This window comes from Nyctibius grandis, chromosome 6 (genome assembly GCF_013368605.1).
Source record: "Nyctibius grandis isolate bNycGra1 chromosome 6, bNycGra1.pri, whole genome shotgun sequence".
Lineage (NCBI taxonomy): Eukaryota > Metazoa > Chordata > Aves > Nyctibiiformes > Nyctibiidae > Nyctibius > Nyctibius grandis.
In genome coordinates this window covers 43,806,598-43,820,300 of record NC_090663.1, presented here as the reverse complement: position 1 = coordinate 43,820,300, position 13,703 = coordinate 43,806,598, and the positions used below count along the sequence as shown (strand labels likewise).

The window sequence follows — 13,703 nt, the reverse complement described above, 5'->3', positions numbered from 1 at the left end:
TTATGATGTTGGTGCTGCACACACCTGTAATTCTGCATCCAGTTTTGGGCTCTGCAGTTCAAGAAGGATGACAACAGCTGGAGTCAATTTAGCAAAGGACTGTCATGGCCAAAAGTATGTGACCTTTGCAAAGAGACTGAGGAACCTGTGCTTGTGTAGTCTGGCAAAGCAGCAGCTAAGTGGTGATCTAGTAGCTGCCCACAGCAGCTTGAATGGGAATCGCACAGATGGCAGAACCGAATCCCTCCTGGTACTGGCAGATGGTACGATAAGAGGCAACAGCCCCAAGATGCAGCTTGGAAGATTCAGTATGGACTTTAGGAAAAAGTTATTCACCAGAAAGGTAGTGCGGCAGTGGATTAGTTTACCCAGACGTGTAACCAGGGGAATTGTCCTTCTTGGAGCCTTCAACTTGGCTAGAAAAAGTGACAGCTGACCTGGTACAGCCTTTGCGACATTTCTGTCCAACCAGCATTTCCAACCAATCTTCTGCAAGCAAAAAACTTGAAGAAAAACTGGAAGAAAAAAAAAATTATGTACCCAAATTCATGGCCTCACCTTGTATTCTCTCTGCAGACTGATTTGCTTTTATGGTAGCATATATAGAGGCAGTGAAAGTAAAAATAATGACAGTGCACTGGAGAAGGCTATTTTGTCAATTGCAGCAGAAAACAAATAACTGAATAATCATAGGCCACTAAGTTTCCTTTATGTATTTTCTGTCAAGCTTAAGATTTAAACTAGACAGAAGCATTTCAGTCACCAAAAGATTAAGCTGAGGAGTTCCAGGAAAAATGTGTGCTCAAGGCCTCAAGAAAGGAATGGAGGGTATCCTTGCTAATTTTACCTGGGAAGATAATCCCGTCTTGCAGAAGACATAAAGCAATGGAGGTCCTTTTCACAATGGGAGCCATGGATGTTGCATAAATGTACTTGTAGGTTTTTCTGTGCATATTAAGCATAAAGCTTCAAAACTCTCTACTGCTGGCCAGAGAGAAAAAAGATTGAAAAAAATCTTCTTGAGCTGGCCTCATTATTGTTGCATGTCAAAACAGGCATTTGACTGCTTTATTTTTCACCAACAGAAATAGTCACTTTCAGATTATTTTACTGCCCTAAGATCACAGACTGCTGTGGCTTTGGCCACATTGCTTGCTCCCATATGCCTGTGCTGAGGTAACAGGAGAGGCCAGCATATGTTTTCTACTACTGTAAGTTTTTCTTGAACTATTTTTATATGGCTTATATTGGGAATGACAGAACAGCTCACATTACATACTTCTCAGTCAATTAAAGTTAAAAAGAAACAGATTTACTTCAGATTGTTTACCAGGACATTTAGCAGGCTCTGTTGCTGTTCTTAATTATTTGATAATTTGCAGGTCAATGATACTATAACAGAGGCTGTCAGTACTTTTGGGCAGAAATTGAAGATGGTGCAGAGGGTAAGCTGTGTTACAGGCCCAGATTTGGGATGGACCTGCCTGGCTGTCTAGAAGAGGGTCTTAACAAAAGGCTTTATTTTCTTTGTATTTTCTTTCCTCTTTCTTGGTCCATGCTGCAGTCAAGCAAGTCCTGAAGACCAGCTCCAGCTTTCACATCACCTTTTAAGTCTCTCTTAACCCCTTCTCAAAAACCTTGGAGGAAGGAACATTTCTTGTCACATAGCACACGTTGCTACAGGGTACTGTGGCCACAGGGTGTGCCGCAGGGTGTGACAATGAAATATTCCCTGAGTGCATCGCAACAGGAAAGAAGAATTGCAGTTCTGGTTTTTACTACTATGAATTTTTTTTTCCCGAGAAAGGCAAAACCTTGATTTCCAATTTATTTCTGGGGTCCAAATTAAGTAACTGGGTACTCTGCTTGAGTAGATCTTTAATTACTATGACCAGGCAATTGTGTCTTTGCTATTCTTTTAGAAAAACTTCTCTAGACTTCAAATGAAGACAGAGGAGGCCCGCACAAAACAAGTATAATGGAGAATTTGTTTACAGGCTATTGCTAGAAGAGACATAATGCTTCCCTTTATCATCACTTGTCATAGCACTGACAGCCTGTAAACCTCCTGCCCGTGCATTATTCTTTATTTGTCACCACCTGTGCCAACTCTTGCCATGGCAGGTGCCTGGCATTTGTCAAACATATTACTCATGGGTTCATTTGACCAACACTGTGAAGAAAAGAATGATGTATTTTCTTTTAAATTACAAATTAGACATTTATTCTCCATATCTAGTGACAGGGGCTTTGGCTTCTTTGTATCCAAAGCTCACTGTAGAATTTAAATACTTGCTTCTCTCTCATGTCTAACTCTGAAAGTGAAATTTATGTAATATTATAGTATATAAATTAAACCATCCTATCTCCCTGTTTTATTGTCATGGCAAGCTTACTTGAACTGTTTCCTTTGGTAATAAATGGGTAGAATCCTTTGTCCCCTGGACATTTAAAGGCCTTTTTATTACAGGTTGCTTTCTATTTTACACACCACATTATAATTTCTTTCAGAGAATTTCTTTAGAATTACAGTTTTGCTCTGACATTGATTAATGCATGTTTACTTGGGCACTTGAGTTTACTTGCTTCTAAATGTATGTGTGTAATATACAGGTTTCGTGTGTGAGATGCTTCTTCTGGAGATAATATTAGCAACATAATAATTGGGAACTGTGAGAAAATGCAGTTGTACTATAGGAAAAAAAATCATTTGATTTTTTCTTCTGTGAAAGAAATTTATGGAGTTCTGTGAAAAAGGGCAGTTTATTTTGATATTTTTGGGAAAATACAAGGTTAAAAAAATCAAAATTTGTTAGTAATCACAAACACCTAGATCATTTGTTAATCAAAGTTATTCCCATACAGAGAGTTCTGAAGTCTTGTCTAGTCTGTTTTAAGCAACAATTCAGCTGTAAGATTCCCAGGTATTGTCTTTGTCAGAGCATCTATGTCTTCATGCCCCCTGGCTCAAACACAGGCTCTTTTATTAAGTAACTAGCCTTTACAGCCAGTTGCTGACAGTAGGTCCTGCAGAATTGCCGTTTTGTTTTAAAGAGTCTCACCTATAATACCGATGTGGGAGTGGCTTTAATGAGTGGTTCAACATGTTGAACTTATTACTACTTATTTGAATAGTAGAAAATACTACAGTTTTCTTTAAAACTAGTGCTGTTCTACTGTTTCTGGCTGTTACTCTGTGTTTGTTTATGCTTTTAGAGATTGGTAAGATTTGAAACAAATAGTGCCACAAGACATTGCAGGGGAAAATACAATATGAGAGCACTTTCATATTGATTTAAGTTAAATCATTACTTATGGATCCAAAAGAGATTTTTTTTCCTCCACTTTAAGATATTTTCATTCTCACAACAATATTGGAGTTGGCAGTTGAACTTAAATACTTCATGATGTTTCTGTAGTTATTGATAATTTTTCCCAAATAAATTCCCAAACTATCTTCTTGGCCAAATCTCAAAACTAACAATACGGTGGGTATTGTTACTAGCATCTGTTTGACTATGTCATGACTTATTGTTAGGATATTACTAACATGTAGCTGTTTTAACAAATCTAGATACCTTATGTATCTCTAGTAATCCATATACTTTGATTTGTAGGTAGACCTGATCTTTTTATGTCACTTGTCTAACTAAGCTCTATAAAAATTAACACTTACTACTTTTGTTTTCTTCCTGATTGCTTCCAGATATGTCTAAATGAGGATGCATTTAGAATTCTGTGTGAACAAGATATGCAAATTTTATTTGTATACTTCTGCTTTTTTGTGAGTTGTTCTTTGTGTGACAAGGAGAAAATAATAAAATTATTCAATCATGGGACTAATTAAGTAGATTAAAAAATGTTGGGGTATGTGATTCTGGCATTAAAAGATGTGCTGGATGTTTTAATGCAGTTCTTCACAAATCAGATGACATGCTGTCTGAAATGTGTGAAGAGCTATCTGGGAGAGAGGGAGGAAGGTGGTATAGAGAACTCTTGTTTGTTCCACTGAATTTCAGGTATTATTCTGGCCAAAAAAAAATAAAATATTTAAAATCTGAGAGACTTCTTTTCCTGAGTTTGCAAGGAACCTGAAGCAATTAAAGAACAGTACAAATTACCATTGATTTCATGAAGTTCAAGCTCCAATACAACTGATGACAGCCAAATTATATTATTGGGCTCTTTTGTTATTTAGCAATTGTTATAAGGACAGAAAAGAATGTATCGTAATATGATAGTTTACATCATCTGTCCCTGAAGTGTTTTCCTGAAGAGATAGACAGCTTTCAGAATTTGCTCATTGCAATATGTGAAAGGAATGAATTTAAGTTCTTTGTATGAGACTGAATTACACTGAATTTATTGGGCCCAAGACAAGTGATAACAATCAGAATGCATGAAAACAGTGCGTTTTTATTAGTTCATTGAAACATCAGTGGTGGCCATATTCAAACTATCTATTGCAAGGGCCTTGCCTGAGCCATTGTGACACCTAACTAGTGAAGGTCCAATTCAGGTGTGCCTTGAATTTCTATACAGGCAACAGAGAGCCTACCAACACCAAGAACAAGTTGTCCAAGTAAGGCTTCTTCTTCTCTCCATCAGAGAGTTGAGGTGCTTCCTTGGTAGCTGCCTTCACGTACAAAGAGGCAAACTGCCTAGGGAATAGTAAAGCAATCGTATCTGATACATAGCTAAACTCAGAGCTACATAGTAGGATCCTCTGATCAACTGGAGTCTCATTAGAACCCATCTCTGAGGGTAGGCAGGTAAAGTTGGAGGATTTGCACTATAGCCAAGGTGTTAAGTGCTTGATAGCATAGTTGGAGAGCTGCATTCAGGCTGAGTAACCTGAAACTTATTAGTTGTCCGTACAGTGTGCAGCAATGTGGTCTTTCTCTTGGTGCAGGGTTCATATGCACTATTCAGTGCAAACAAGCTTAAGACTTTTTGGTGGAAGAGATCAGAGAGGAAAGGACTAGATTACTGTAAAGAACTACTGGAAATTTCCAGTCTGAGGACTAACAGAAGCTATGGTACCTAACAGATTAGGTTTGTTTTACTTTGGAAATATGTAATATCCTGTCACTTTGAAACAGTTTCATTTTTCATGGCTATAAGATGATAGAATTTACAATGGAGAAAAATAATCCAGATTGACAGCCCTAACAGACTTTCTTATATTACCTGCAAGGTCTTTACATCTTTGTTTTTAAGGTCTATTTACCTTCTTCTGTATACATACGCTATGGGAATAGCCTCAGCGGAGCTCATAGAAACAGGAAAACAGTTTGATAAATATACACTTTAGACAGTCTTGCACATGGGCACAAAATGACCTAAGATTTGATTTAACCTCAGCTCAGTCATGATACTGAATTGTAGCTGGTACCTAAAATGAGTCAGAGTGTACGCAGCCCTTGTCCTGTGAATATCATTGATCATACAAAGATCATCATTCAAAGACATAGTACATCTTTTGTCATTGTGACTGTAGGGGGATTGTGTTGGTTTTTATTGAGTACATAAGCAGCAAAATGGGATAAAAAAGGGATACCTCTTTTCCTCTTATTTCATAGAATCATAGACTCATTTAGGCTGGAAAAGACTTTTAAGATCATCAAGTCCAACTGTAGACGAAATGTATTTCAGAATTTAAATCGCTGTATTCTACAGTCAACCACAGAGTAGAAGGCAAACACATTTGATGTTTATCTGAATGTCATTCTTTATTTTTTTTTTGTCTCAGGCTTGGCCTTTCTGACTTGATCTAATACTTCTCCTGGGTAGTACTACGACCACAAACCACTCTCTTGACTCAGCGTGCCTCCAGAGCATTCAGTTTCCTCCCTCTCAAAACCCTTAGTCCGTTCTGTAATCCTTGCAAGCTGATGTTCCCACATCTCAGGCTGCTCCCTCTTCTGTGTCAGTGTACATCAGGATTCCTCAGTGCAAAGAGGCATCCCATGCAGTACTCTCCCACTAAATGTGTATGACTACACACCAATGTTTCTACTCCTTCCTAATCTGCAGGAAAGCCTTATGCGTTGGACAGCCTTATGCGTAGGAAGAGAAGGAGCAGAGACAAGAAGGAGCCTGTGCAGGAAGCTCCATTTCAGTGGAGCTTGATTTTATTTTAACACAAGATTCTGTACTCTCTGCACTGCAACTTGTTTGCTTGTTGCCTTTAATCTATGTGTCGGCCTTATACGCCCGAGGGTACTGCTAAATTACAATCCTTTTAGGTAGTCCATAGTAAACTTCTTGTAATCTCTAATGATGCAAGGTCTGGATTGAGGCCTGTAGTGACCACACAAGTCCAAAGAATTAGTAGCTGATGTGAGAAGCAATCATAACCTGGCAAACCCGTTTCAGTCAGACTTAGCTTGCAACCCCTAGCATCACTAAATGTGGCTTATCACCAGTGTTAATTATTGGAGACTAAACTCTTCTCTCCTTCTTTCCCTGCCAAATGAAATTATCATATTTTTCCAAAGTAATGAGTTTGACAAGCTGAGGTGTCAAAATTTCTGTTGTAGATGTATTTAAGAAGAGGCAAACCTGTAGGGTGTTTTTTGTTGGTGGAGGGGTTTTTTTTGTGATTCTTAGTGTGTGTTTCTAGTCAGAAGAAAAAAAGTTCCCAAAGGTGCTGTTTTGTGATAGAAAGAGAGCCAGGTTATGCAGATAAGAGAATCCATCAGCTGCTCTATATTGCAGTTTAATTTTATTAGGAAGTCAGCTGTCCGTTTGCTTCATGCTAATATCCAGCTATTAAGATCTTCCTTCATGTGTGCTTCCCTTCCCATTACAAAAACATCTGATCATGCTAGTTTAACACTTACCTTTTAAAAAATGTTTACCATGCATAGTTCTTCATAATTACTTGGTATAGGAAGCCCACTTGGAAAGGACACTGTTTATAACACGGCGTGCCAGAATGTTTATCTGGCCTTGTGCTGCAGGAACCAGAGGATAGATGAATATCCTGCATTAGTTTTGGCCATGATTGTATCGTGGATGGCAGGTTGCCAGCAGCAACTGCAGTAAAAGGTCCAGAGTGTCAGTGTCTTCCTCTGTGTGATAAAACAGAGAACATTTGCACTTTCCACACCATCTCAGGGAGGATTTGTGGCAGATTTTGGAGGACTTAAAGTGACAAGAGATGGAAGTAGATAAGCTGCTTGCAGGTTGTATGCCAACCTGTGCTTCTGTTGGCTCCTCCAGGCCTGGCACCACTGACGCTTTTTTTGCCCTTCTTTCTAGAACATTTAAAAGAGAAGCTGGAGGAATACATGGTCCGTTTTGCCAAAGTGAGGATTGTACGTACCAAGAAACGAGAAGGGCTCATTCGGACCAGACTGCTAGGAGCCTCGCTGGCTAGAGGAGAAGTCTTGACATTTCTGGATTCCCATTGCGAAGTCAACGTGAATTGGCTGCCTCCCTTGCTTAGTAAGTGTATGAGCATTCATCAGAGCATATAGCATAGCTTAAGCAATCGAAGCTATGTCCCACAATAAGCAGGACATACACTGTATAGAAGTGTTTGGAGCTCTGCTGCAGTGTCTGAAGAGTCAGTATGAGAGAGAACTCAAAGAAATGTGAGCAGCTCCATTTTATGGTTCTTGTGACTAAAGAACTGGTAAAATTTTGACGTATCTCTTTGGCCTATTAGAGTTACAATTTATTTCATTATTGTTACTACTAAATACACTACTAAATCTAGTATTATGCTGTGCCTTTACTATACACCTGCAAACGTTTGTTATGCAGGTATATACTCCTTCCTAGTCCTCCACATTCCATGAAAACAGCTTTTGCTGTAAATGTATCCAAGATCTCAGAGTTAAATCCAATAACTGCATTCACAATAGGAAGATCAGAAAGAATGATTTGCTATTGACTGCTTTACTGGATTCCAGCTGCAGCTGGCAAAGCTCCATTAGTCAAAGGAATGGAAAGAATCAATTGTTGTAGTCTAGGATTTCACTGCAGGAAACAATGTCCCTTTTTCTACAAATGTCCCCTTTTCTACCTGACTATATGCAAAGTGTATGTGCTTTGCAAAGTGAGTGTTTTTCTGCTAGCAAAACCAAAGAAAAATTCTGAGTTTACTATTAAAGAAATTTGTATTAATTAAAAGAGTATGTAGTAAGTACATGACAGGATAGGGTTTCACCAATTAATGGTTATTGTTTCATGAGTTTTGTTGCTAGGACTGGTTTGGCCACATAATAAACTGATAAAGCATTTGCCGCCAAGAGATGCTGTTCTGCTAATGAACTATCACTTGAGACCAAAAAAAAAATACTAGTAACTAGTTTTCCTTCAGATCAGTAACAAGATAATGTACAAAATTTCAAATTTACATCCTTTCTAGCTTCCATGTCAAATTACACATATCGTCTATCCCCTTGTTACCATTTTGCCCTTAATCACAACATCAGCATTTTTAAAAATAACCTCCATTTCTTCATGTAAAGCCCAAATGGCATAAAGGGGCAGAGGGAAATACAAGTTTCAACAAGCCTTCCACAAGCAGCCCTGACAAGCATCCGTTAAACACTCTGATGTATTCAACAGCCATCTTTCCTCTGCTTTCTGATTTTGACCCCACCATGCATAATACATTGCTACTAATGAAAAAATCTCAAGAAGATTCTTACTCTTGTCATCTGAAATCTCTTGCTAAGTTACTGTACATGAGACATAACCTTTCTATTTTGCTTAGACATGGGAAAATTGCAAGTTGCAAAACCAGTTCCTTTTCTTGCTTTCTTGTCTGAAATGAAGGTACATCTAGCTGGATTTCACCCTATAAAAACTGAAAATAAGTAGAATGGTCACAAAGGATTCATAATTGCAGTTAGGTTGCAGTTGGGTATTGAACTGATGATTGCAACCCTCAGCCTCAAGCCAGAAAACTGGGAAGATGACAGAAGCTTCACCAGGGACCAAGTGACAGTTCTCCTTAGTTCTCAAGTAGAATGAGATCTTTCTTATTGTACATGTAGTAGAAATACCCTTAGCTAACCAGCCAGAGGATCTAGAAATTGAGGAACACAAGAGCCCAGGATCAACAGGCTTTATTTTGAATGAAAAAGTAGAGCATTACATGAAGAAGGACAAATAGAAAATGAATACACAACTAGTATATTTAAGGAAGCCCCGTGTCCTGTTTTCCAAAAGGGATGAGAGAACTTTCTCATAACCATTAGGTGGCAAATATTTACTATACTGAAATCAGATGACACCTAGCTACTAATAGTAGTGAAGTTAGTATATTTTTCCAAGTATTTATCTAAAGATCTATCTTGTGATTCACTCAACACTGCATTTGACTGAATGTCGTTAAAGGAAACCAAAACAGAGGATATACTGGGTATTTATTGCTTTGAAGCTGCCCTATTTTAGCTCTGATTGTATATGCAATGTGTAGTGAAAAGTCCTCAACAAGATCCCAGTTCAGCCCTGCTCTGGAGTGAGGACTGCCAGTCTTTGCTGAGAGGGGCAGTGGCTTCCAGTGTTTCAAACCATTTTTTTTTCAAATTGAGACCTTGCAAGTTGTGGGGGGACCAAGAGCAGGCACTTAAAGATGGTCTCAAAGTTATTTAGGCATCTAACTTATATTTTCAGAACTGGCTATTACTTTTTAGACCAAAGGAAGACTGAGTTATTTCGGTACTTGTTAGGTATCTAAATAGCTTTGTGGAGCTAAGCCATAGTTGTTTTCAGTTACAGCCCTTCGTTTTGTTTTCTTAAAAACAGCCAAAAAAAAAGGCTTTTCTCTATTTTCATTAAGCTTTATTTGGTTTATTTCTTTAGCTTAAATGGATTTCTAAACTGAGATAAGCCACTCTCAGATCTCAGAGAGTTTTGCCTGATGTTTTGAGAGATCTCAGAGAGTTTTGCCTGATCTACACTGAGCAGGTAGCTGTAGTCATGTAAAGATGTTGGCAAACACAGCTGTTTGTTATCACTCCTCAGTAGTATAAAGTCAGCAGAAGGAAAGATGTGACTTGGGTTCCAGCTGCTGTAGTTGAGAGTCTAGTGTAGTGTGAAGTTGCAGTTGTTGCAGGTTTAAGGTAAGGAACTGCCCAGCAAACCAGCTTGAAAGATGCAGGCACATCTTTCCTTCTGCTGATGTTGCTGCAGGAGAAGAGGGAAGATGGACAATAGATCAGAAGTACCATAGGCTACCAGAACTAGGTTTGTCAAAACATATTTTTTTCCTGACCAAGACTTAAAATTATATTATGATAGATCATGCTCAGCAGGTTATCAAGACACCTGCTAGCTATTGCTGTCCCTCTCCACAGCATTTATATGATGCTTTACTTGCCGGTGGGGAAGACTGAGAATACAAGTACTTATGACAACTCAGACAAGAGATAATTTGCTGAGCCACTCAAATGTTGTCACCATCTGTAATTACAAATTTAAGTAGGAAGATAAGAGTAGTTTCAATGTGGCATTGTTACTTTAACCAGGCCAATTTGAAACAAGCACTTGAAATTAAAGGGGTGCATCTTTCTTATAAAGATAAAACCTACATTTTTGAGAGTGGCTTATCCAATAGTGAAAACATCTGTTTATTGCCACATATGCACACTATGCTTGATACTGAAAGTGCTGAATTCAAATATGTATGTATATATTGCTTAAACTTGCTAGGGAGAAAGCTCTGAGCAATATTCTCTCTTGATCCTATGCTTTCGCTCAAATCAGCAAGATTTTTACATGTACAATGATGCTTATCTGTCTGTTCTTCCCTTTATCAGCAGCATATATGCATTGAAATAATGGATGGAAATTTTCAGACCAGTGGGAATTTGTGAGAGCATGATAGGTAAAGGCAATGGAAAAGAAACTGTAAAGCAGTTCAGCTGTGACTTTCAGACTCTTGCATTAGGAGCAGGTGGGATAAAGAGCAGTGGCTGGCAAAGGCAGCACCGTGTTCACGTCTGTAAAGCTGTGATACTAGCACTCTTGTGAAACGTAAGATAACCCTGTTTCCTCGATTTGTATTGGGGCTGCATTTAAGCCTAACAAGCATGTATGCAAAATTCATTACTTTAGGCATACCAAAAGCAACATCGAGGCTGCAAGTTTGATTACTCTGCCTTTTGGTGTGCACAACTACAAACACCCTGGTTTCTTCAGAAGTCAAGATCTTCCTGTGGTTCCTCATCATCTCTAAAACATTTTTGGGGGCTGAGAAGTAGGTTCTGCAGATACACACAAGAACAGGCAGGTAAGCATCATCTTACTTGCAAAATTCTTGCAGAGTTGTAGACATTAAGTCTGGGATTGAGTCTGAGCATTGCTCAAATAATTTTCTCCCTGGCTATCTCTGCGTGTGACTTGGAGATTTCCAATCCTTCAGTCTATTTAAAGGCAGCAGCTTTTAAAGATCAAGAGAGGGATGCTAATGTATTATGAGTCTACCTTTGACCTGTTCCAGCCAAATCAATCCCATTTAGTTTCTCTCCTCCAATCAGTTTAGAAGGGGGGGGATCAGAGACAGATTATTATAAGCCCTATAACTGTTAGCAGGACTATCACAGGAAAGAGATTATGTAAAAATTACTTTACATAATGGTTACAGATAACATTACACAGTATACCAGCGAATGTAATTATATTTGGCAATAGCAACAGTAACGTAGCCATTATGTCTGAGATGGGTTTCCTAGAATTTCATGAGAGCCTGTGCTTTAAATTTATTTTACTATTAAAGGATAAAGGATATAAAAACCAGCTGAACTTCCAGACACAGTAATTTCTCGTGAGCAGTCAGCATTGTTCCCCCATTTGGACAGTCTCTAAACAATGACTGAGAATAAATATAAAACTACAGATGTTTTGCTAAAATAATCTTTTTTTCTTAATTTCAGTCCTTCAGAAGCAAGGAAGCAGAATCTGTATTACTAATCATTACACCAGTATTACCTGCCTTCCCATCTAAGTCTTCATTCCACACTCAGCCCTCTGATTTTTTTAGGGTATTATCAAGCACTAGTGAAATCTAATCCTTAAAAACAAAAAACAAGTTTTCCACATAGGCCCTACAATGTGTTACATTTTGTAAAGAATCTAGGCTACAATTTGGAGACAAAGCTTTATTATACTTGGAATTTTTGAGATTTTGTTTTTTCAAAGGTTCATAGTTTTTCTACTGTCCTTTCATGCCAATGCAGCTACTAATTTTACCTGTACTTCCTCATTTCAAACCATTATTCTTCTGCCTAGTTCTTGCAGGTGGAATGTATCCCTTACTTTTCTCTCTTTTCTGAGGACCTCTATGGGATTAAGCAATAGGATTCACCAAAGCAGACTCAGGCACACCCTGCCCTTATACTAGAGATGAGAATTTGATTTAGCCTCACAGTTCTAATTTTTTTATTAAAGCACAAAGAAACTCCTTTCTTTAGAAAACAGGTGAGTAAGAATAATACTGTGGGGCTGTCTTTAGATCTCAAAGATCGGTACAAAAAAAGGACACAAGCCCTGTTTTGTTCTTCACGTTGGAGTTTGCCTTTAATTTGTAGCATTTGATCTCAAAGCTGATGCACACTAGAGCCACAGGAACAGCGGCTGAATAGTTGCAAGGGCTGAGATTCACATTTAGGAACACAAATCTCTCTCACAGGAGCTTGCCATACGCACTCCCCACAGCTGAAGGAGTATTTTTACATTTTGCTTGCTGGCTTGTTCCGTAGCTGACAGATTGGGGACAGCTCAGAGTAGTAAAGTGACAGAGATATAGATGGCTGAAGTCCTGTGGGTCTCACAGGGATATGACTCCCTTTAAAGAACTGTAAATGCTTCTAATCATTGCCCAACTGCATTAAGCCCACTTTAGATAAAGGTTTGATACAGATTTGAAAAATGAAATTATTTGGGGACTGTAGGGAACAAAGCAAGCAATCTTCAAACCAGAAAACCTGTGGGATTCACTTTGCAGTAATATGATAGATGGCTTGACTAGACATGCCATTTCCTATTTTCTACTTTCATTTTTCAGACCAGATTGCACTAAACCACAAAACCATCGTGTGTCCTATGATCGATGTCATTGACCACAATCACTTTGGCTACGAGGCACAGGCGGGGGATGCCATGCGAGGAGCTTTTGACTGGGAAATGTACTACAAAAGAATACCGATTCCTCCAGAGCTCCAGAGAGCTGATCCCAGCGACCCCTTTGAGTAAGTAGCGATAAAGGGGAGAGTGGGAACATGAAGCAGAACGAGCAAAGAAGGTAACTGTAGTGGAAGAATCCAAGCCCAGAAATTTCCATGTAGGCCACTTCATACTAATGAAAGGTAGTGGACGTAAACAGCTTCTATGCAGGTTTATAAAACCTCAAAACTAGGAATAAGATCAGGGCAACAAGCTGCAGAATTCACAAGCTGCGCCTGTAAACACAAACCTTCCCCATCTTTTCTGGCCCAGTGGTTGTACATAAAAGAGACAGGCACATACTTATAGTTAAGAGAAAGTATTGACATTGGACAAGGAGCGAAAGCGGCGGCAGCAGCGAAAGCGGCGGCAGCGACTTGAGGTTAGTGCGGGGGCGAGGGCGACATCGGGCTTAACCGGGCGGTTTTTCGTACTCTGAGCCCCCCGCGAGCATCAGCCCCGAGCTGCTTCCCTCTGACCCCGGACCCGGACCCGGAGGTTCCCGGCAACGAATCAGG

The 13,703-nt window shown here is 39.1% G+C and overlaps 1 protein-coding gene across 1 annotated transcript in view; it reads left to right on the top strand.

The window, feature by feature from the left end:
- GALNTL6 (polypeptide N-acetylgalactosaminyltransferase like 6) overlaps positions 1–13,703 on the top strand; it is a 565,706-nt gene that overhangs the window by 459,981 nt on the left and 92,022 nt on the right. Inside the window, exons 5-6 of the mRNA XM_068403801.1 lie at positions 7,267–7,452; positions 13,028–13,211. Coding sequence (XP_068259902.1) covers positions 7,267–7,452; positions 13,028–13,211 — 370 coding nt within the window. The remainder of the gene's footprint in view (positions 1–7,266; positions 7,453–13,027; positions 13,212–13,703) is intronic.